Genomic DNA, 20,920 nt, shown 5'->3' on the forward strand with positions numbered 1-20,920 from the left:
CAGGTAAGTTCGTATGCAATAAGCATTGTTAAATTGATGTTTCTAATGCTTTAATATTGTATAAATTGTATATACGTGAATATTTTAATGCCTGACGACATATCGACAAAATGTGGCACTTAGTGTGCGGGGCAATCAAATATGGTACTCAGTGTATGAAATATTGAGAATGGCACTTAGTGTGCGAGATATTGAGAATGACACTTAGTGTGCGAGATATTGAGAATGACACTTAGTGTGCAAAATATCGAATGATTCAAAGGGAAATTATAAATTGTGATTGAATGATTAAATAGAGCAAAGTGAACAGGTATACATGCTATATTATATGAATTGTTTATGAGACGACTTTATAATGGTGATATTTGGGCTTTGAGCCTAGCAAGCTTTAAACTGGTGAATAATATTATCGGGTTTAAAACCTAGCAGGCTAAATGCCGGTGATTTGATAAAAGTCTAAGACTATGAGACCTTGTGTTAAATCAGCAATTGAATTTGTTCAATGCATTAAGTTGGCCAGGTATGTGATATATTCTTATGCATGTTAGATCGATTGGAATTGAATCATGAATGTGAAATGAGAAGCATAGGTGAAAATGCCTATGTCATATATGTGAGTAACGGCAAAACCATCGTAAATTATCGATAAGGGTGGACTATGTGCGGAATCATCTTATAATTGTTAATTTGAACGGTTGTGTGCGAATCATTGAGCATGATGTATTGTATTGAGATTATGCTTGAGTGAAATTATAGATATGTGATGAAATTGATTGGTTATATACATGTTTAAATAATGTGAATGCAAAGAATGTGTGAAAGAGTAAATTTGTAATAAATCTGCTTGGGACAGCAGCAGTAACGTGATTTTGGAAAATCACCATAAATTTTTGGAGTTGAGTTAGAAGCTGAATAAATTATGTAATTAAAGCTTAATGAGTCTAGTTTCTTATAAAAGAAACCTTGTAAGCAAAAGAATTTCTGATAATGAGATATTTGAAGTTGCGTGGGATACAGTCAAATAACTTCGGGGTCCCCTATTCTGTTTTTATAAAATCATTATAATTTGTACAAAAATGGTTATAAGATAAAATTTATATGATTAGTCTCTTTAATGAGTCTAGTTTCAAATGAAATCAAATAGAATATATTTTGAATTCTGTACAATGAGAAATTTGATTCGTAGTGAAGAGTGGTCAGATTAGTCAAACAGTGAAATAGAGGAAACTTTAAGAAAAATCTGGTATTGATTAGTCAAACCTAAAATTCTGAAAATTTTATGGATGGAAGATATATGAGTCTATTTTCAGGTAAAATTAACGGCAATTGATTTGGAGTTTTGTAGCTCTAGTTATAAATAATTTAGTGACTATTGCTCAGGAAGACAACTTGTAGTGAATTTGTGATTATGTTGTAAACATTGATAAAACTTGTTAATGAGTTGCTTATTGTTTTCTTATGAACTTACTAAGCGTAAAGCTTACTCCCCTTTTCTTTCCCATATTCCCTAGGGTTGTCAGGTTAGCTCGGTTGGAGGCCGTCAGAGATATTATCACATTGTCAAGTCTACGCTATCGGCGTAAGTAAATCTTAGTGTTTCGAGTCTATGGCATGTATAGGGTTGTAAAGTTGAGTAAGTAAATGATACAAGGCTAAGATATTGGTAAATATTTAATAATGCCTCATGAATATTTTGGGCCTTGTAAGCCCGATTAAAGTATAATATACGTGTGTATGAAAAGTTTAAAATTGATCAAAAATTTTTACGGTCTGGTTTTATATAAATGGATGAGTTTAAATCTGGTAGCACCTCGAACCCTGTTCCGGAGAGGGATACGGGAGAAGGGTGTTACATTAAGTATGTGAGGTATTAATGGTAACAAAATGCTTGGAAAATAGCCTAAATGTTGGCCATATGGGCAAAGACACGGCCATGTGTCTTAGTCGTGTGGAGGACACGGCCTAGCACAAGGGCGTGTGGCCTGGCCGTGTGGTTCAAACTAGTTGCTGACATCACAAACAAAGAGTTACACGGGCTGAGGACACGAGCGTATCCCAAGCCATATGGGCGTGTGTGACCACACGGCCCAATCCACACGGGCGTGTGACTCTCCAAAGTAAGAAAATTTGTTAAGTTGTCTAAAGTTTATCGAAAGTTCCCGGTTTAGTCCCGAACCACCCCGATGTATGTTTTTAGGCCTCGAAGGCCGGTATAAGAGACGATATGCATGTGTTTGAAAAATTTTAATTTGGACAAAATTTTGTGGCCCGGTTTTGCATGTTTGTGAATGTTTAAGTCCGGTAATGCCTCGAACTCTGTCCTGGTGTCAGATACGGGTAAGGGGTGTTACACACAGCCTAGCACATGGGCGTGTGATCTAGTCATGTGTCCCTTGCATTTTAAAATTTCAAAACAGAATGCTCAGAATTTATCACACGGCTTGGCACACGGGCGTGTGGCTTGACCGTGTGACCCTTGCATCTACACACAGCCTAGCACACGGACGTGTGACTTGGCTGTGTGACCTAAGTCAGAGAGTTACACCGATATGGACACGGGCGTGTCTCTTGACCGTGTGGGCCACACGGCCTGACCACACAGGCATGTGTACCCTGCAATATGAAAAAAATATTGTGATTTGTGAAAAATTCTCCGAGTACCCGGTTTAGTCTCAACTTGTTTCTAATGGATAATTTGAGCCTTGAGGGCTAAAATAAGGGACTTTATGAATAATATCTAACATGAATGTTAAATAATATGAAAAATCTGTATTTAATCTTTTTATTTCGGTAATACTTCGTAACTTTGTTCTGGCGATGGATATGGATTAGGGGTGTTACACCTATCTCTATCGACAAAAGCACCCCTTCTGTGAATCGTATATGACTCTCTGTGGAGGCTGAGGATAAAACCTTGACACGAAGACAATACCTTCGATTGTTGAGATCTAAGTTGGCAACCTAGAGAACGACATTTTAAAGACAAAATTTCTCTCGAAGGAGTCGATTCCCCCTTAATGAAACTAAATATAGATGTAGATATAGATAAAGATAAAATAAAATAAAATAAAATAAAAATCTATATATTGTAAATTATCTGATATAAACGGATAGGACAAGTATGGTTTCATTTTATTTGGAAGAGAAGTAACGTAGATAAAGCTACCATAGGCATTCGATACCCATACGGTATAACTACAAGTGAGTTTAGGCATGCACCCAAGTGGCACACTCAACATCAACCGGCAGGCTGACTTCACTAAACTCCAACTCCAGCAAGCCTAACATACATACGCGGCTAGGATTGTTTTTGGGTAAGATTTTTAAAAAACGCAAACATAATTAACACGTGAGCATCCATCCAAATGAAATTTTTTTGCCAGACCAACACCCCTTGTGGCCAAGACGTCTCCGCGCCATATTCTCCACCAATCACAACTCTAAATTCCTCTATTTCTCTATCCGCCTTTTGCCACGTGTCCTCCTTACCTCCACCCCTTTTTCTTCCTTTTTCACTTCATTTTCTGAAAAATTTGTCCGTTTCTCTGCAATCTCTTCACTCTTCCACCACAGGACATTCACAGTCCCAAATATATAACCCCAAAAAATAAAAAATAAAAATAAAAAAGAGAGAAAAATAATGACCTTTTTGGGGTTTAGTTAGGGTTTGATTCAAGTTTTCTGACTGTTGCAGGAAAATTCTAGTTCAGTTGCATTAATGGCGTCATCATCTCTACCATTACAAGAGCTTCACTTTCTCTCCCCGAGAACTACTTCGAAGCACCGGTTTTATCTCTCTAGATGTTCTTCTCTCTCTAGAGTTTCTCTTGCTGGGAACGGCCATTTAAGAAACGGTGTCGTTTTGCGTTCTCGAGTTCGAGCGCTTAAAGAGGAAGGAGTTTCCTATGAGGAAAGGGAGCGAGAATTTATCAATGAAGTCAACGGTGGGTTTGGATCGAATGGGAACGGTAGTGCTAGTAAGTACGAGTATAAGAATGGATCGGTTGAGGGATATAGTAATACCAACGGTGGAGTTGGAGTGGTGGAGAGTGACAGCAATGGGAGCTTGGTCAAGTATGTGAACGGGAATGGGAATGGTGTGGCGGCGGAAGTGATGGCAGCGGAGGTGATGCAGGTGGTAGAAAAGGAAGGAGTAGTTTCGGAGGAGGCGAGGAAAAAAAGGGTAGAAGATATTGGGAAAGAGGAGGCTTGGTTCAAGCGGAGCACTCAAGACCAGGTCGAGGTACATGGTTTTACCTTTCGTGGAGTTGGGACTGATTTAGAAAAAACTTGGTTTTATTTGTTTTTTTTTATTTGTTCTTAAAAGGTTCTGCGAAGCAAAGTAAATCATAGAAAGTAAAACCATATTAATTCAAAGGGAGCCAAAATATAAAAGTAGATTATGAATGTATTCTTTACAAAATGTGTTATTTCTAATCCAAAAAATATATATTTATTTAAAAATTTGAATTCGAATACCATTTTTGCTTTCTGATTTTAGGAGCAAAAAACATTTAACAAAATTAGCAACTAAGAATTCTTTTAAACAAATGTTCCTTCTAATATTATATAACAAGATATGGGGCTCATGGAATTTGAATATTGTGGTGAAATTTTTGTTTGCTTGTAAGTAAATGTACTACTAGTTCAGACTTTGCAGGATTGCTTTTAAAGTTTTGGTGTAGATCTCCATGATTAATGTAGCAGTATAAACCAATTTGTTTTTCGTTCTTTTGAATGTAGTATCTTATTTCATTATTAGAGAGGAGTATATACAGCTAATAATAACAAAAATTCAGGTTTAAGCTTGTACCTGGGTGCTTTTCCTTGATGTACTTTCTCACCCAGTTCCGTGATGTTTGTTTGATTGCCTTGTATAATATAATACATGTTGAGTTGACCGCATTGATTTGTTTTTAGTGTCACAACCATCTCTGTTTTGGTGCGTTTTCTACCTAAGTAGCTCTGGTTGTGTTCTTTCTATTTTGTATTAACTGTAATCTTGTGGCAATAAATCTTTCAGGTTTCTGTTGCTCCTGGGGGGCGTTGGAGTAGATTCAAAACCTACTCAACAATACAGAGGACCTTGGAAATATGGGGATTTGTTCTAACTTTTGTATTTAAGGCATGGTTGAACAATCAGAAATTCTCCTATCAAGGTCAGTTACTGCTAGATATGCCCTTTCTCTTTGCAGTAAGTCTCCATGACAAATACAAAATTTGTTATTGTAAACCATTCTTTCTTCCATCTGATGGAATAGAATAATAATACTAATAATAAAAATAATAAAATAGTAATTATTTAATTAAAATTAATTGTCTCATTATCAATTGGTTTTGGTTATGTTAGAGGTTAGCTGCTTCGTAGGTTTATAGCTGTTAAAATACAGCACGCCTGTATGACTGTCAGCAATTGCACCGTGTTTTTCATTTTTCCCATCATTTACTTGGAGGAAAAATAGATTATAAAAATAGGTATAGCCCAAATTTGATCCATGACATATGATGAAAAAGGTGATATTTTCAGAAAATGGTATTTTATAAAGAATGCATCACAAATTATATAAGTTCATTGTTTTACATTTTAGCAACCCTAATTTAAGTTTGACTAGATAAAGGGATGTTATCTAATAGAATTAACATTCTTGACATGCAATATAAAGAAGATTGCTAGCTTGCGAAAAGAATTGGTTTTGAATGGTTGACATGATCCAGCAATGTTATCAGGATATAAAATTTTCTTTGTGATCCTTTTTATTCTGTATCCTGCCTTTATAGACAGTGAGTGTGCTTGTAGCATCCTCTTGCATTTCTGAACTACCACCAAATGTTGGAATATAGAAGTGCAAGGGGTGGCTTGTTTGACTTATGTCCTTAGATAAACCCTGTGGTCTTATGTATCATATCGTTATGTATCCTTCTTGTTGGCATTATATATCTTGTTTTAAGGTGCATTCATGCAGGGGGAATGACTGAGGAAAAGAAAGTTCTAAGGCGGAAGGCCCTGGCAAAATGGTTAAAAGAAAGCATCTTGAGACTGGGCCCTACTTTCATCAAAATTGGCCAGCAGTTCTCCACAAGGGTTGACATTCTTGCTCAAGAATATGTTGATCAGTTGTCAGAGCTACAGGTTGAAGTTCCTTTTCTTTTAAATTTTAACTTTTAGGTTGGATATTGTTTATTGTGAACGTTAGTTCTGCTTGTAGAAGAATTCATTCACGGCAGATTGTGAAATAAACTGTATGATAATTCTGTGCCCCAAAATCATATAATGATTTTCTAGTACATACTACCCCCTCCCTTCTGCAAGAGAGAGTTAGCTAGCAATATGGTTTCTGAATTTAAAATTTTGTAGTATAGAATTTAATTCTATTCACATGCAGGATCAAGTTCCACCTTTTCCATCAGAGACTGCAGTATCTATTGTTGAAGAAGAGCTTGGAGCTCCTGTGGGTGTTATCTTTGATCGGTTTGACTATGAACCCATTGCTGCTGCTAGTCTTGGTAATCTTCTTGACCTCTACATTTTTCTGATTTAATTTCTTTTTCATCACTGAATAAACATTTCATAAGATCAAGTGATAAAAGATGGATTTTTTTTTTTAATCATTACAAATTGGGGAGGGGGATGGATTGCACAAGGCTTGAACCTTGGCCTTTGGTGTCAACTTATAACAATGTTGCCACCGCAACTGTGGCTTTGTTGGTGGTAAAAGATGGATTATGCTGTGGTTAGTATGACCATTGTCAAATCACCAAATTTTATAACATACCCCCCTCCTCTCCAACCCGATTTTGAACAAGACTTTACAAAGATACGTTGCATCTCATGCCAAGTGGTATATTGAGAACAATTTTTGTTTTTTCTTTAATTCACTTATTTTACTTGTAAATAAAATTTCAACTCATACCAATTTGGTGGACTATTTAATAGTTTGACTAAAATAACATGTAAATATGAAAGACGCAAAGATAAATTCAGAGCTAGCTGTGCCTAAAAGAAGTTTACTGATTTAATGTCTTCATATGATAATATGTCAAGAACTATTACTATTCTATTGCTTCATTAACACATTAATGTGGCATCTAATGCCTATTTAATTATATATATGAATAACTCTGTAGATTTCTATGATCTTGTTATGAGATGAGAGAGATATAGAATGGTATTACCCATTAGCAATAATGGAATTTTGACTTTCACTTTTCCCCCCAGTAGTTATAATTCAAATTTTTTTTTTTGAAATAAGTTATAATTCAATTAAATGAAATAAAAAGAGCCCAAGTTTTCTGATGCTTGCATAAGGACGTGTCTAAATTGAGCACAATAACAGAATATGATCAATGTAACTGAGCTTCATGGTTAGAAAAGACTTGTTTGTTGTATGTTGGACATCCACTTATCGTTTTGTACTCTCACATATCATATTAAGTGCTTATATAAGGTAAAGCCTCACCAAACCACTCTTTATAACTATTAAAAAAATTGGAGTTGACTTTCTTGTCATCACATTATTTTTCCATGTGGCAGCAAATGAATTCAACCATGTTGCTTATTTCTCCCTCACTCCCCCTTTAAAATTAGCCCTATCCAGATGATATTTTAATTTCAATGAGTTTGCAAATATTTAGAAGAGTCAATTTAAAAACAGAAGAAACAAATTGTATTCATGATTAAACGATAAAGGAGTAAGAGAACATACACAGGAAAAAGTTGGGTGTCTATCCACTGACCATGAACCATATTATGACACATCATTAATACAGTGAACTGATTTATACACTGTCAGTGTATAATTAAAATAATTTAATCTTTTAACTGGTGGCATCATGTGGTTCATTGGAAGGTATAGATCTATACACTGTTATTGTATCAAATATAAATCCATAATAGTTTGCTAGTTGATTAAATGGAATTGAAAGATTTGTTGTTTCTTTTGCAGGCCAAGTCCATCGAGCAAAACTGAAGGGCCAAGAAGTAGTTGTCAAAGTACAAAGACCTGGTCTAAAGAGTCTCTTTGATATCGATCTTAAAAACCTGAGGGTTAGTTTACTAATTTTTGAAATTCTATGTACCACTGATAATGTTATCCTCTTATCATGACTTCATCATGCCTATGGTTTCTTAGCTTTTGTGACTTCTGGTGTGTTGCCATTTACTCTTTGATTTGCTTGTCAAACATGATTTCTACTTTATTACTTTGGTTACGCTATCACTATCATTGGGTACTAATAAACTGCTTATTTTCTATTAAGATAATCTTGAAAGGAACTTATGGAAAATGAGAACGATTACAGAAGGTTAAAGATTCTGACTCTTCTTTGGTTTGGCTTTCAGGTAATAGCTGAATATCTTCAGAAGATAGACCCAAAGTCAGATGGTGCAAAGCGAGACTGGGTTGCAATTTATGATGAATGTGCAAGTGTGTTGTATCAGGTAGTCCCATTACTGTATCAGAAGCTATCAAGTGCCTTGCTTCTGAATTGCTTTAATACTAGTTTGTGTGCAATTTGCAATTGCTATTATTTCCCCATAAAGTTTATGCATGAAGATTCTTTATTTTAAGTTTTAAGGACCTTTTTGCTTCTTAAAAGTTGATGCTCGAAAGATCTCAATGTCACAAGACTGGATGAAATTAAAATAATGAACTAGGAAGAGAGTTAAAGGCAATGAGGATAAACAAGTAGGGAAATAAATGAAATAAGAAGGAAAACCTTATAAACAGGGAAAATTCAGGATTTTAGGGAGAATTGGAAGAACTTGGGGGGGAAACTGAGAAAGAACCACTAGAGGCAAAATATCTTAGTAATTCATCATCCAAAAATTGCTAGAAGCTAAAATCAGATGAGTGTAAATTGAACCTTTAACCATAAGTAGATCTACCTCATTAACTATGTAAGAATTGAGTGCACATTTTAGATTAAATAACCAAAGGATTTATTAGGAATAAGAATGATGAAATGATTGGATTGTATACTCATGCTGAAAGTTTTCAAGAGAGTTTTTAATAAAACTGTTCTATATTATTAACTAAAGAATTGAACTTAAATAGACAAAAAAATCCTAATCTTAATTGGGGAGTGCATAAATTGACTCACTAAGCTCACTGCAAAAATTATGTCTGGCCTTGTATATGATAAGTAAATTAACTTACCAACTAATCTTTGGTATTGCCCTTTATCAACTAATCGACCTTCTTTATTTCCGAATTTTACATTTGGATCAATTGGTGTGTCAGCTGGGCGGCAACCACTCATCCCAGCCTCTTTTAAAAGATCAATCACATATTTTTTCTGAGAGACCACAAGACTCTTTTTTGATCGAGCAACTTCCATTCCAAGAAAATATTTCAAAGGACCCAAGTCTTTGATCTCAAACTCCAATGCTAGATGCTCCTTGAGACGCCTTATTTCATCCACATCATCTCCTGTAAGAATGATATCATCGACATAAACTATAATAACTGCTATTCTACCTTTTTGTGAATGTCGATAGAACATTGTGTGATCAGCTTGCCCTTCTGAGTAACCTTGTTTTTTAACAACTTGAGTGAATCGTTCAAACCAAGCTCGAGGAGACTGCTTCAGACCATACGAAGATTTCTTGAGTTTACATACTCGAGTTCTAAATTTTTCTTCAAAACCTGGAAGAGGATCAATGTAAACTTCTTCTTCAAGTTTTCCATTTAGGAAAGCATTCTTCACATCTAGCTGTTGTAAAGACCAATCAAGATTAACAGCAATTGATAAAAGAACTCTAACGGAATTTAATTTGGCCACTGGAGCAAACATTTCAAGATAATCTATCCCGTATGTTTGAGTGTACCCTTTAGCCACCAACCGGGCTTTGTATCTATCTAAAGATCCATTTGGTTTGAATTTGGTTGTGAACACCCATTTACAACCCACTGTTTTTTTCCCTACAAGTAATTCCATTATTTCCCATGTACCTGTTTTTTCAAGAGCGTGTATCTCCTCTAAAATAGCTTCCTTCCACTCAGGAACCTGTAAAGCATCTTTCACATTTTTGGGTATTTGTACAGTATCGAGACACGAAACAAATGTTGAGAATGTCGAAGACAATGCTTTATAGGATACAAAGTTAGACCTGGGATATTTGACAATATTTCTACAACCTTTTCTTTTGGCAATTGGAATATCTAAATCAGAAAATTCATTGGCTGGATTATGAGTTTTACCTAGACTTTTGACAGGATCTTGCGGGTCGGATTCTTGGTGATGAATCTGGTGGATTCCACTTTCTTGATTTCGATTTCTTCTTGAGTAAACAATTAACTCCTTTGTTTGTTCTTTATTTTCATGATCAGACTCTACACCTTTATCCTCCTTTTCATTAACATTAACATCATTAATTTCTGTGTTAATTATAAATTCGCCTTCCCCATTATTAGAATCCCTATGTTGTATATTCCTAGTCTTTTCTTGATCAATTATAGAATTTTCCTTAGTATAATTCCCTCCCTAAAGATTAGAATCAAAATAAGATTATGTTTCAACAAATGTGACATCCATGGTAACAATAATATTCCTATCAATTGGATCATAACATTTGTAACCTTTTTTATTAGAAGCATAACCAACAAAGACACATTTTTTTGCTCTAGGATCTAGTTTACCTTGATTATGAAGATGAACAAAAACACTACACCCAAAAATTCGGAGGGATAAATCTGTGATCAATTTAGAGTTAGGAAAATTATCTTTAAAGAGACGAAAAGGAGTTCTATAATTTAGAGTTTTACTGGGCATTCTATTAATAAGATATGTAGCTGTTAACAAGGCTTCGCCCCAAAGATAACGTGGTACTTGACCAGTGAACATCAAGGCTCTAGTTACTTCCAAAAGATGTTGGTTTTTTCTTTTTACAATCCCATTTTGTTGTGGTGTATTTGTACAAGAACTTTGGTGCACTATTCCATGTTTGGTTAAGAAAACACCTAATTGGTCGCTAAAAAATTCCCCACCATTGTCAGTCCGAAATACTTTTATTTTCACACCAAATTATGTTTTCACCATAGCATAAAAAGACTGAAACACATTTTTAACTTCAGACTTATCTTTTAATAAAAACACCCAACAAAGTCGAGCATGATCATCAATAAAAGTGACAAACCAACGTTTTCTTGAAAAAGTAGAGACTCTTGAAGGTCCCCAAACATCACTATGAATTAACAAAAAAGGGTTGGAGGCTTTATATTTTTGAGGTGGAAAGAATGACTGATGATGTTTAGCCAATTCACAAAATTCACAATGATATGAAGGACTTTTATTTTTAAATAGATTAGGTAACAAATATCTTAAATAGTAAAAATTAGGATGTCCAAGCCTATAATGCCAAATCATAACCTTATCAAAATCAGAAACAGAATTTAAACATAAATTAGTTGTTGGTTGACTTAGATGGTCGTCTTCAAGAAAGTAAATTCCACCAAATTCTTTAGCATTGCCAATCATCCTCCCCGAGACCATGTCCTGAAACTTACACATAGATGAGTCAAATATAACATGACAATTTGAGTACTGGGATAATTTACTGATCGATATGAGATTACAAGCTAGATTTGGCACATGTAAAACATCATGTAAAACCAAGGAAGATGAAATTTTAACAGTGCCTTTCCCGGCTATTGCCGAGAAGGACCCATCTGCTACTTTGATCTTTTTGTTTCCTGCGCAAGGTGTGTAAGTTGAAAAAAGAAAATGACTACTAGTCATGTGATCACTAGCTCCAGAATCAACGATCCATATGTTTGTTTTATAAGGCTTGACTGAAAAAAACAGAAAAATCAGTACCTGGTTGGGCAAAAGAAGAAGGACTATTGGATGAGCTAGGAATAGAAGAATTCATCCGAAATTGTGGTGATTGAAAAAACTTGTGTAGATGCTCTAATTGTTCCTTAGTGAATGGAGACCCTTCCAGAGAATTTTGGATCTCATAATTTCCATTAGTTGTTTGGAAAGCTCTGTTATCCCCTGATTGTGAACCACGACCATTGCCACTCTTTTCCCTTCCATTTGTCAGTTTCCCATGGAGCTTCCAACACGTTTCTCGAGTGTGCCAATATTTTTTGCAGTGATCGCACCAAGGTTTTTCCTTATCTCCAGTGAAGGCTGTTTTAACCATGATGTTACTAGAGATTTTAACCTAGCTCAGATGCCATGAAAGTTTTCAAGAGAGCTTTTAATAAAACTGTTCTATATTATTAACTAAAGAATTGAACTTAAATAGAGAAAAGAGTCCTAATCCTAATTGGGAAAATAGTTCCCTTATTCTAATAAACTACTAAAATATAAAAGAAAATAGTTTCCTTCTTCTAATAAACTACTAAAATATAAAATAAAAATATTCCTAGAATATGAAAAAAACTTATCTACCCAAATAAGATTTATCTACCTAAATAAATTTAAAATATATACATATTTCAACACATGCAACACGGTGAGGAAAGGGAACAGTGAAGATTTCTTTACTAGTGAAGGCATAATTGGTGTTTAATGGGATCCTATGTCATGACCAAACCCTCTAGCCTTATGCTAAAGACTCTTTTTAAAGGGAGAACTCTTGGCGGAAGTTTGAAATTAAGGATTTTGTGCTATGGTTTTGAGCTTCCAATAAGGGGAAGATATTGATAAACACAAAAGATAGCATGAATAGTAGTTAGACTTCAAGGAATGTCCTAAACTAGAGATGGTAATAATAATGTAGGAAGAGCATTAATTAGTCATGCTCACTGTTTAGACTCTTGTTTTTGAGAATTTTGAAAGATCTTATGTATATGAAAATGTCAAATATCAACCAGGGAATGAGAATGCATTTTGGATTGCCATTAAATTCAGTAATTAAAAAGTAACATATAGGCAAACTATACGAGTTTTTTATCATTTTGACCTCCGGGTTAAATGCATAATCTTACCTAGTGCGAGTTACTTTCTTCTTTCTGCGAATTCTGCAACTATTGTCATTGATATTAACTTATACAATATGCATATATGCAATTTTCAGGAAATTGATTACACAAAGGAAGCTGCCAATGCAGAATTATTTGCCAGTAATTTCAAAGACATGGATTATGTGAAAGTTCCATCAATATACTGGGAATACACCACACCACAGGTATGAATTTTATGAATTTATAAAAAAAAAAATTAGTGTTGGAATGTCTTCTGGATTTACATTCTTAAATATTTAGATTTATCCATGTAATCTGTGTAGGTCTTGACAATGGAGTATGTTCCTGGGATCAAAATAAACAAGATTCAAGCTTTAGATCAGCTGGGAGTTGATCGGAAAAGGTTTTGCTAATTTCCCTAGCGAAAACAATATTTCATGCATTGCTTTCTTCTCTTACATATTAACAAGTGACTACAATATATGATGTTCATGTGTTACCCTTCTTGCTCTTCACAGTTATTACATTTTTATGTGATGCAGGTTGGGCAGATATGCAGTTGAATCTTACTTGGAACAAATTTTGTCTCATGGTTTTTTCCATGCTGACCCAGTGAGTTTCTACAATCAGTTTTAATTTGTTGGGCTTTTATACAAATGAGCAAGGTATTTGGGTTTATTTGTGGAACTGCTAGGTCAAGGGGTGTCAGTTGAATATTATGTTTGCACTTAAAATAGTAGCATATAACATGCCATAGTTTCAAAGGAATGCTTTGCTTTTTGTTTTATAGTCCTAGTATTTTTTTAGAGCTAAAATGTGCAGTATTCGATTAGCAGTACCTGTTTTTATTTAATTATTTACTCAGATTACAAATTCCACTTCCTGAGTTCCTCCTGCTTTATTTAACTAGAAACTTAAATTACTGACATTAGAAATTTAGCAAAAATTCAAATGTAATTGGGGTTGATGGATAGATACCTTTTCCTGCTGGGGTTCTCTTTGAGTTCCTTTATCCACCAGCTTACTTAGTCAGCTCTGACCCTTGAAGAACAAACATTGCACTATACATGTGTAGCAGTTGGCTTTAAAACATATGTTCAGTCTTGTCAATTGATAGTTCCCTGTTTCATTATTTCTTTTCTTAGACATTATTGAATCAATCCTCATTTCCTCCTAGCTTCTTTCTTCGTTATACTATAGCAAGAAAAAGATTAGACAACCATATGCTTACTGGAACTACTAACATTTTGAAAGAAATCAAATGTAATTAAGGTTGATATGTTTTTCCTGTGCACTTTTCCATTACATAAGTTCCTCCAGCCACCATTTTTCATACCCAGCTTAGTTATCTTTTCAAGAGTAGTTATTTCTCAATTTCAAGTTAGTACGCTCAAAAACTTAGAATTAGCTAATGTAAAAAATGTAGTCTGACCAAGAGAGCCAAGAATTATGTAAACTGCCTCCTTATTTATGGTTAAGATCATTTAGAAGAAGTTCTGTGAGTTTTAGCAGTTTATGTTTTCATTGCTGTCTTATAGTATATTCCAATAATTGGGAGACTTGCTGTAGCCTATTCATACCTGTTCTAGGTCTTGAGACCCCTAGCTGTAGTAGTTATAAATAAGCCGTAGTCCTCAAGTTCCATGATTTCTCAATGGTATACTGGCCCTCAGGTATTTCTAACCAGAGCTTTCTTGTGTTTTCTTTTTCTTCCATTTCTGCAGCATCCAGGAAATATTGCTGTTGATGATTTTAATGGTGGACGGTTGATCTTCTATGACTTCGGCATGATGGGAAGGTAATGTCCTATTCTACGGTTAGCTATTTGCAGGAAACATTCTGGATAGAAAGCTTTTCAGGACTGTTGGAACTTTGCCTGACATATATCTTCTGTTTTTGCTACCTTGCAGTATCAGTTCAAACATCAGAGAAGGCTTGTTGGAAGCATTCTATGGAATCTATGAGAAGGATCCTGATAAGGTAATTATGTCTTTAAGGAACAGCCATATCATGCATTTGTTTGTGGACTTCCGTTGTTATATTCTGTTACTGATTAAGGTAACCTTAATAGGTCCTTCAAGCAATGATTCAGATGGGCGTTCTTGTGCCTACTGGAGATATGACTGCTGTCAGACGGACGGCACAATTCTTCCTTAATAGGTGGATTACAAGAAAAAATCCTACGGTTTTAACTTTTCACAGCATCCCTAAGTTTCTTTTGTCTAATAGGAGGATCTTGGCTTAAACTTTAGAGTGTGCTTCTGTATGCATGCCTAAAACTGGAAAGAAAAATAGTTCATTTTATCTGTGAAATTAGTATTTGGAGCTCTTTGCCTGTTGAAAAAAGGTTTAGAAGTAAGTTTAAACTATTTTTTTATTTAATTGGGTTAAAAAAGGGCATGGGTGGCAAAAGTGATGTACATTACAGTTGTCTCTTTCATCTAATATTCTGCTAAATGTGAAGTACATAAATGTAATTTTTTCAGTTTTGAAGAGCGACTTGCTGCTCAAAGAAGGGAGAGAGAACTGGCTACAGCAGAACTTGGATTTAAGAAACCATTGACAAAGGAGGAAAAGATTGCAAAAAAAAAGGAACGCCTGGCTGCAATCGGTAATACATTTGGTGCTATTTTTTTTCTTTTAGTGTAAAATAAGGTTTTACTAACTCAGCAAAAAGGACATGAGACTTTTTCATAACTTCAGTGGAGAAGACTCACTAAGCATCTAACAGGCTATTTGTTTGCAAGTTATTTGACATTTACATGGATACACACACATACTAGCGATCAGAGGAAAAAGATAATGTCAGCTTCTTTATCAGCTGATCAATTTTGAAAAATATCTGTATCATATGGCTTATGAAAAGATTGCCTTACTTACAAGGTCTGGCCTTTTTCCTCCTCTTAACAAGAACAATATTTGCATTATGTGGACATTACATGTGGTTGGATATTGAAAGCTCTTCAAAACTTGAGTTGTCTTCCTTTATGTTAGAATCAATTGATACATCCTAGAAAGACCTCCCTTTTTAAGTTTGAATTGTATTTCTTCCAATCTATTAATTTCCATTTATTTCTTCCTTGAGTTAATAATTCAGCTGTTTACCCTTTTATTGGTTCACTAAAAATAGTGGGCTCCTGCTTCTCATGGATGTTTCATTACCTGAACAGGGGAAGATTTATTAGCCATTGCGGCAGATCAACCCTTTCGATTCCCTGCCACATTCACATTTGTTGTCAGATCATTTTCAGGTAATATATATTAACCTGGTGGCTTCATTTCTATTTGTGCTTTGTTGAACAAGAACCTTAGCACCATCAATTATTTCCTCTGCAGTATTAGATGGCATCGGGAAGGGCCTTGATCCTCGGTTTGACATAACTGAGATTGCAAAACCGTGAGTGTGGTTTAACTCTTTAAGATCTTTGAAGTTTTCACTCATCTTTCAAAGGTTTAGTCATTCATTTTGTCAGTATATCTGATTATCTTGCATTTTATTGCTCCTAGCTATGCACTGGAGTTGTTAAAATTTCGTGAAGCTGGAGTTGAAGTTGTGTTGAAGGCAATCTTCTAATCTTTGAATCTAGTTTTGAGTTGTATTTTTCATGATACAGTTCCATTTTCATGATAATCTGTATAAATATTTCAGGACTTCAGAAAGAGATGGGACAGGCAGTCTCGTGCGTTCTATAACTTATTTAGGCAGGCAGATAGAGTTGAGAAGCTTGCTGAAATCATCCAAAGATTGGTAAGGCTCTAGATTCCTTCTATGATTTTGTTTGAAAGGTTAAAATAGTTTCTATGTTATATCAGTTGTTTCAAATGTTAAATTAATGTTGCATATTACAGGAGCAAGGTGATCTGAAGCTCAGAGTACGAGCTTTGGAGTCTGAAAGGGCTTTCCAACGTGTTGCTACTGTTCAGAAGACTGTAGGGAGCGTAAGTTAAATTATAAATTTCTTTTTCTTTCCGTCTAATTTCATCGTTTGAGATTTGTTTTTAACTATGAAAACATTTTAAATTCCTTCAAACATCATTTTGCACTGTTGAATTATTGGCTTTCTCGCATTTCCAAGTGGATATAGTAAGTTTTTTCTTTGTTTTTCATTTTTTTTTGGGGGTGTGGCGGACTTCACATTAAGTTCTCTTGTATGCATCCTTCCATAGGTTGGCAACTTGTTAATTGGAGATGTAGGCCCAGCATGACCCCCCCCTTCCCTTCTGTACTTGTATTCCCTTAGTATTATATTCTAATGGTGCATTTGGGAGGACTGGGGAAGTGATGGGATATGTGACAATGAAGTTCATGGATTGCTGATACAAGTGAAAATCAGACTTTAAGAAGTTCAGAATGGATGAAGTCCTGTGTATTTCAGATATTACTAGAATTGAAGGGTTTTATAGCTTACTGAATTGTTTTCCATTTATAACTTCAAAGGACATTTACGTTCGTGGTAGCTTTTGAACATATTCTACGATGTGGAAAACATTTGGAATGTTCTTCAAAACTAGATATTTACATGGTGATCCTGTTCCTTTTTACCTATAAACAGGCAGTAGCTGCTGGAAGCCTGATCAACCTCGCAACAATTTTGTACCTCAATTCCATTCGAGTAAGCTCTCTATTTTGTTGGTCAAAAAAGTGCTCTCTATTTTACTATGTATATCTACACCCCTCAGTTCTTGACCGTCTCTTTAATCATTTGCTCTTATGGTTATCAATTTAGGTGCCAGCTGTTGCTGCATATGTCATCTGTGCATTTTTCAGCTTTCAAGTTCTTATTGGTGTTATTAAGGTGAAAAGATTTGACCAGCGAGAAAGGTTGATAACGGGAACTGCTTGAGTAACAGGTAAGCAAATTTTTTTTCTTTTACACTTTAAGCATCTTGTTTTAAGTTTCTTTATCTTTGTAGATAATATATAGTGTAAATGAGATTCATCAATGTTGTTTTAGACGCTTGAACTACTGATAAGATTAAGGGTATGATTGATAGAGTGGAAAAGTGGGAGGATCAATAGAGAATGGTGAAAAAGTGGAAAGAAAATGAATTTTGGGTGCACTTGGTAGGAAAGAGAAGTGAGAGGAAAGTTTTATCATTTTCCACAAACAAAAACAAATCCGTTGTTATGAACACATGAACAGGATAGTCACAGGGCGTTTGACGGGGAAGTTGAAGTCAATTGTCTTCCCTGCTCCAAATTGGCAACGAAAGACGAAAGAAAACTAGGTTGATTTGAGTGAAGTGTTTACATTTACTAGATTCTTTATATTTTTCAAGATCTATTTTCTCATCTCAACTTAGAAAGGGTATGTCTTAATCAAATGCCTAGTGGCATACATTTTATTTTCTTTCCTCTCGTTTTTTCAATCATACCTAGCAATGGGTATGAAGAAAATTATATATATACTCTTTTGTACCTTTCCTACCAAGCATACTAATGGAAAGAAAAACACAATTTCTATCTTCCACTTTTCTCATCTTTCAAGTTTTCTTACCACTCAAGCAAATACTAAGTATATCATCATACTATTAGACGTAAATAACAAGTCAGACTCCTACGTGCTCTCTTTGATGCATCCTTTTCTTTTTGTTATGAAAAAAGAAATATAAACATATCAATGTCGATTAATGCCTGCTTTCATGTTATTCTCGTGTTACTCTTCTAGTAAGTTATATCACAGGAGCCGGGAATACATAATGGAGGTTTAAACCTTGTCTTTGCAGATTTGAAGATTCAACTCGGAGGAAACTTTGATGATAAAGCAATCTCGACCCACAGAAACAAAGTGAGAGGCATAGATACACTACATTTTTTGTTTGTTAATTCAACATAAATGAAAGCCTTAAACTTGGTAAATTTTTAGCCAAATGGATGTTTAACAGCTAAGCACTTGGGATGGCCTTACTTAAAAGCTCTCAAAGATCTTGATGATGTTCTAGCTAAAGCTTAGTGGCGGCAATTCCTATAGCAACTTCATATTTTCAATTCTCGAGATAGTAGTTTTTTTTCCCTTTTTATCATCGGCTGGCCTGATTTTCTTGTAGCAAGTCTTTTAGCCATAGCATAGATTAACTTCTGCAGAAATTCAATGTTAAGTGTTAGCATAATGTATCCCCCTGTCAATTTACTAAGGGGCATGTCTATAAGCTGTGTATAATATTTCAACATACGAGAAAATGTTGTGTAATTTGTAAGTTATACACCATTTACAGATTACAAATTCAATTATGGTTTCTATCTGAACAGCTTGCTATACATTTTTTACCTGACAGATTAAACACTTTTGAACTTTTTTTTGTTTAAACATGTCCGTTTTAGGGTACATGAATAATCTTTTCGGATCTTTTCGGAGTTTGTAGTTGTTTTTTTTCAAAAATTTCATATACAAGGTTCAAATTTGAGTTTTATTTGTTTTACCATTGCATTCAGCATTTATTAATAATTATATTTGGAAACCAGTTTGGAATGAACAGAAAATGTTGATAAATATGAGATTCAAATCTGATTTGGTGTTATTTGACCCGAAGATCAGTAGAGCCTCTTCTATCAACTATGGTTTTTGAGAACAAAAGTTATAAGAAATGGAGGTGAAGTGGTCCTGGAGTTGTAAGTTGGCAATTACATGCACTTTGTTGGTACTTGACAAATGATGATGCCACAATGAGAAAAGACAAGAAAAAAAAGGTAAGAAAAGCTTGGATTTGAATACTGTAGAAACACCAACTTCCAACAATTGAAAAGGTTATTATTATATTATTATTTCCTAAATTCTTTATTCATTAGCTGTCAGTCACTTGATGTATCCTTTTATAATCATTCAAGATGCTAAAGCAGATGGGGGTGGGCGGTGTTATGCCCCACTCCCCCCCCCCCAATATCATCATCTTTCTATTTGACCTAATTTCCAATTGCTATACACTCAAACATTGATTGTACTTGACATTGTGGTTGGGGGCCAGATCTGTACATTCACATGCCCTCAAATATAAATCTTTAGCTCTATTCTTTGTACGGAAGGGGAAAGGGGAAATGTCAACATGCAAAATCTTTTTTCGTCTCTGACGGCATCAGCTGTTCTACCTTACAAAAACACATTTTGGTCAAATTTGGCTGTTAGTCCTTGGACTTGTGTGAGTTGTGGATTTAATCCTTATACTCTAATTTGATTCGTTTTAGTCTCTTTACTTTTCAATTTGGTCAATTTGAGTCCTTCTATTATTATTTTTTTGAAATTTTAGTCTTGAAACGAATAGTAGTGGCTAAATTCGTTAGGTTTAAATTCTACTATTGGTCTTATAAGTTGTGGATTAGTTCCTGTTGCCCAGTTTGATCATTTTTAGTGTCTATGTTTTTCGGATTTTGAAATTTCAATCATTATCTAAACAATAGTTGTTAAATTCATTAACTAAAATAGTTTGGATTTTTCTGTAAATGTTATGTGAAAATAACAAACTGATATAGCATTATACAGACAATAATATGTTTACCACGTAAAATATTAAAAATAACATAATTTAATAATTACTAATTGGAAAAAATTGAAAATTCAAATTATAGAAAAGTATAAAAATAAATAATGACTAAATTAAAGTAAGAGAATTAAATTCACAACGTATGTATATATTGTACAAGGTACCTCTGTACTAACTTCGTCGATCACGATCAAATACACTAAGGTACCTCCTCTATCAATACTAATCACTCTAAAGGAATGCTCAAGCCGCCACTACTAGAAAGCCCATCCCATTGACTTGATAGTCATTATCCATCTTCTGTACACCTTATAACATCAGGAAACAACCCTCATTGAAGGGCAATGAGCGAACCCGTACACCTATGAGAATCCACTACCTAATTAAAAACCCTAAACTCTCTTAAATGAGAGGACATAAACACCCATACTCTGTTCTCTTTCCCCTTTCTCCTCTCCTCTTTTTTTTTTTCAATGGCGGAGATAGGAGATTGATTCAGTTAAACAATCATTTTTTAATATATAAAATATAAT

At 34.6% G+C, this 20,920-nt stretch overlaps 1 protein-coding gene across 3 annotated transcripts; it reads left to right on the forward strand.

Moving 5' to 3' along the window:
* The first annotated feature begins 3,537 nt into the window (after positions 1-3,537).
* On the forward strand, positions 3,538-19,155 carry LOC107951665 (protein ACTIVITY OF BC1 COMPLEX KINASE 8, chloroplastic). 3 transcript variants are annotated; one of them, XR_001698548.2, is made up of 22 exons: positions 3,538-4,243; positions 5,024-5,159; positions 5,964-6,130; positions 6,384-6,504; positions 7,944-8,044; positions 8,339-8,437; positions 13,025-13,135; positions 13,235-13,314; positions 13,454-13,523; positions 14,636-14,709; positions 14,822-14,891; positions 14,983-15,071; positions 15,398-15,522; positions 16,082-16,162; positions 16,248-16,308; positions 16,419-16,473; positions 16,561-16,659; positions 16,761-16,850; positions 17,465-17,524; positions 17,639-17,762; positions 18,639-18,700; positions 18,779-19,155. XR_001698548.2 is itself a non-coding variant. In XM_016886793.2 (21 exons), the coding sequence occupies exons 1-20, from the start codon at positions 3,719-3,721 to the stop codon at positions 17,753-17,755; spliced, it is 2,331 nt and encodes a 776-aa protein (XP_016742282.2). In that variant the 5' UTR covers positions 3,538-3,718; the 3' UTR covers positions 17,756-17,762; positions 18,639-19,155. The 3 variants fall into 3 exon arrangements, 1 of the variants encoding a protein (XP_016742282.2); XR_001698547.2 differs by having other exon boundaries at positions 18,798-19,155; XM_016886793.2 differs by having other exon boundaries at positions 18,639-19,155.
* Positions 19,156-20,920: the final 1,765 nt, after the last annotated feature.

Source organism: Gossypium hirsutum, chromosome A02 (assembly GCF_007990345.1).
Source record: "Gossypium hirsutum isolate 1008001.06 chromosome A02, Gossypium_hirsutum_v2.1, whole genome shotgun sequence".
Lineage (NCBI taxonomy): Eukaryota > Viridiplantae > Streptophyta > Magnoliopsida > Malvales > Malvaceae > Gossypium > Gossypium hirsutum.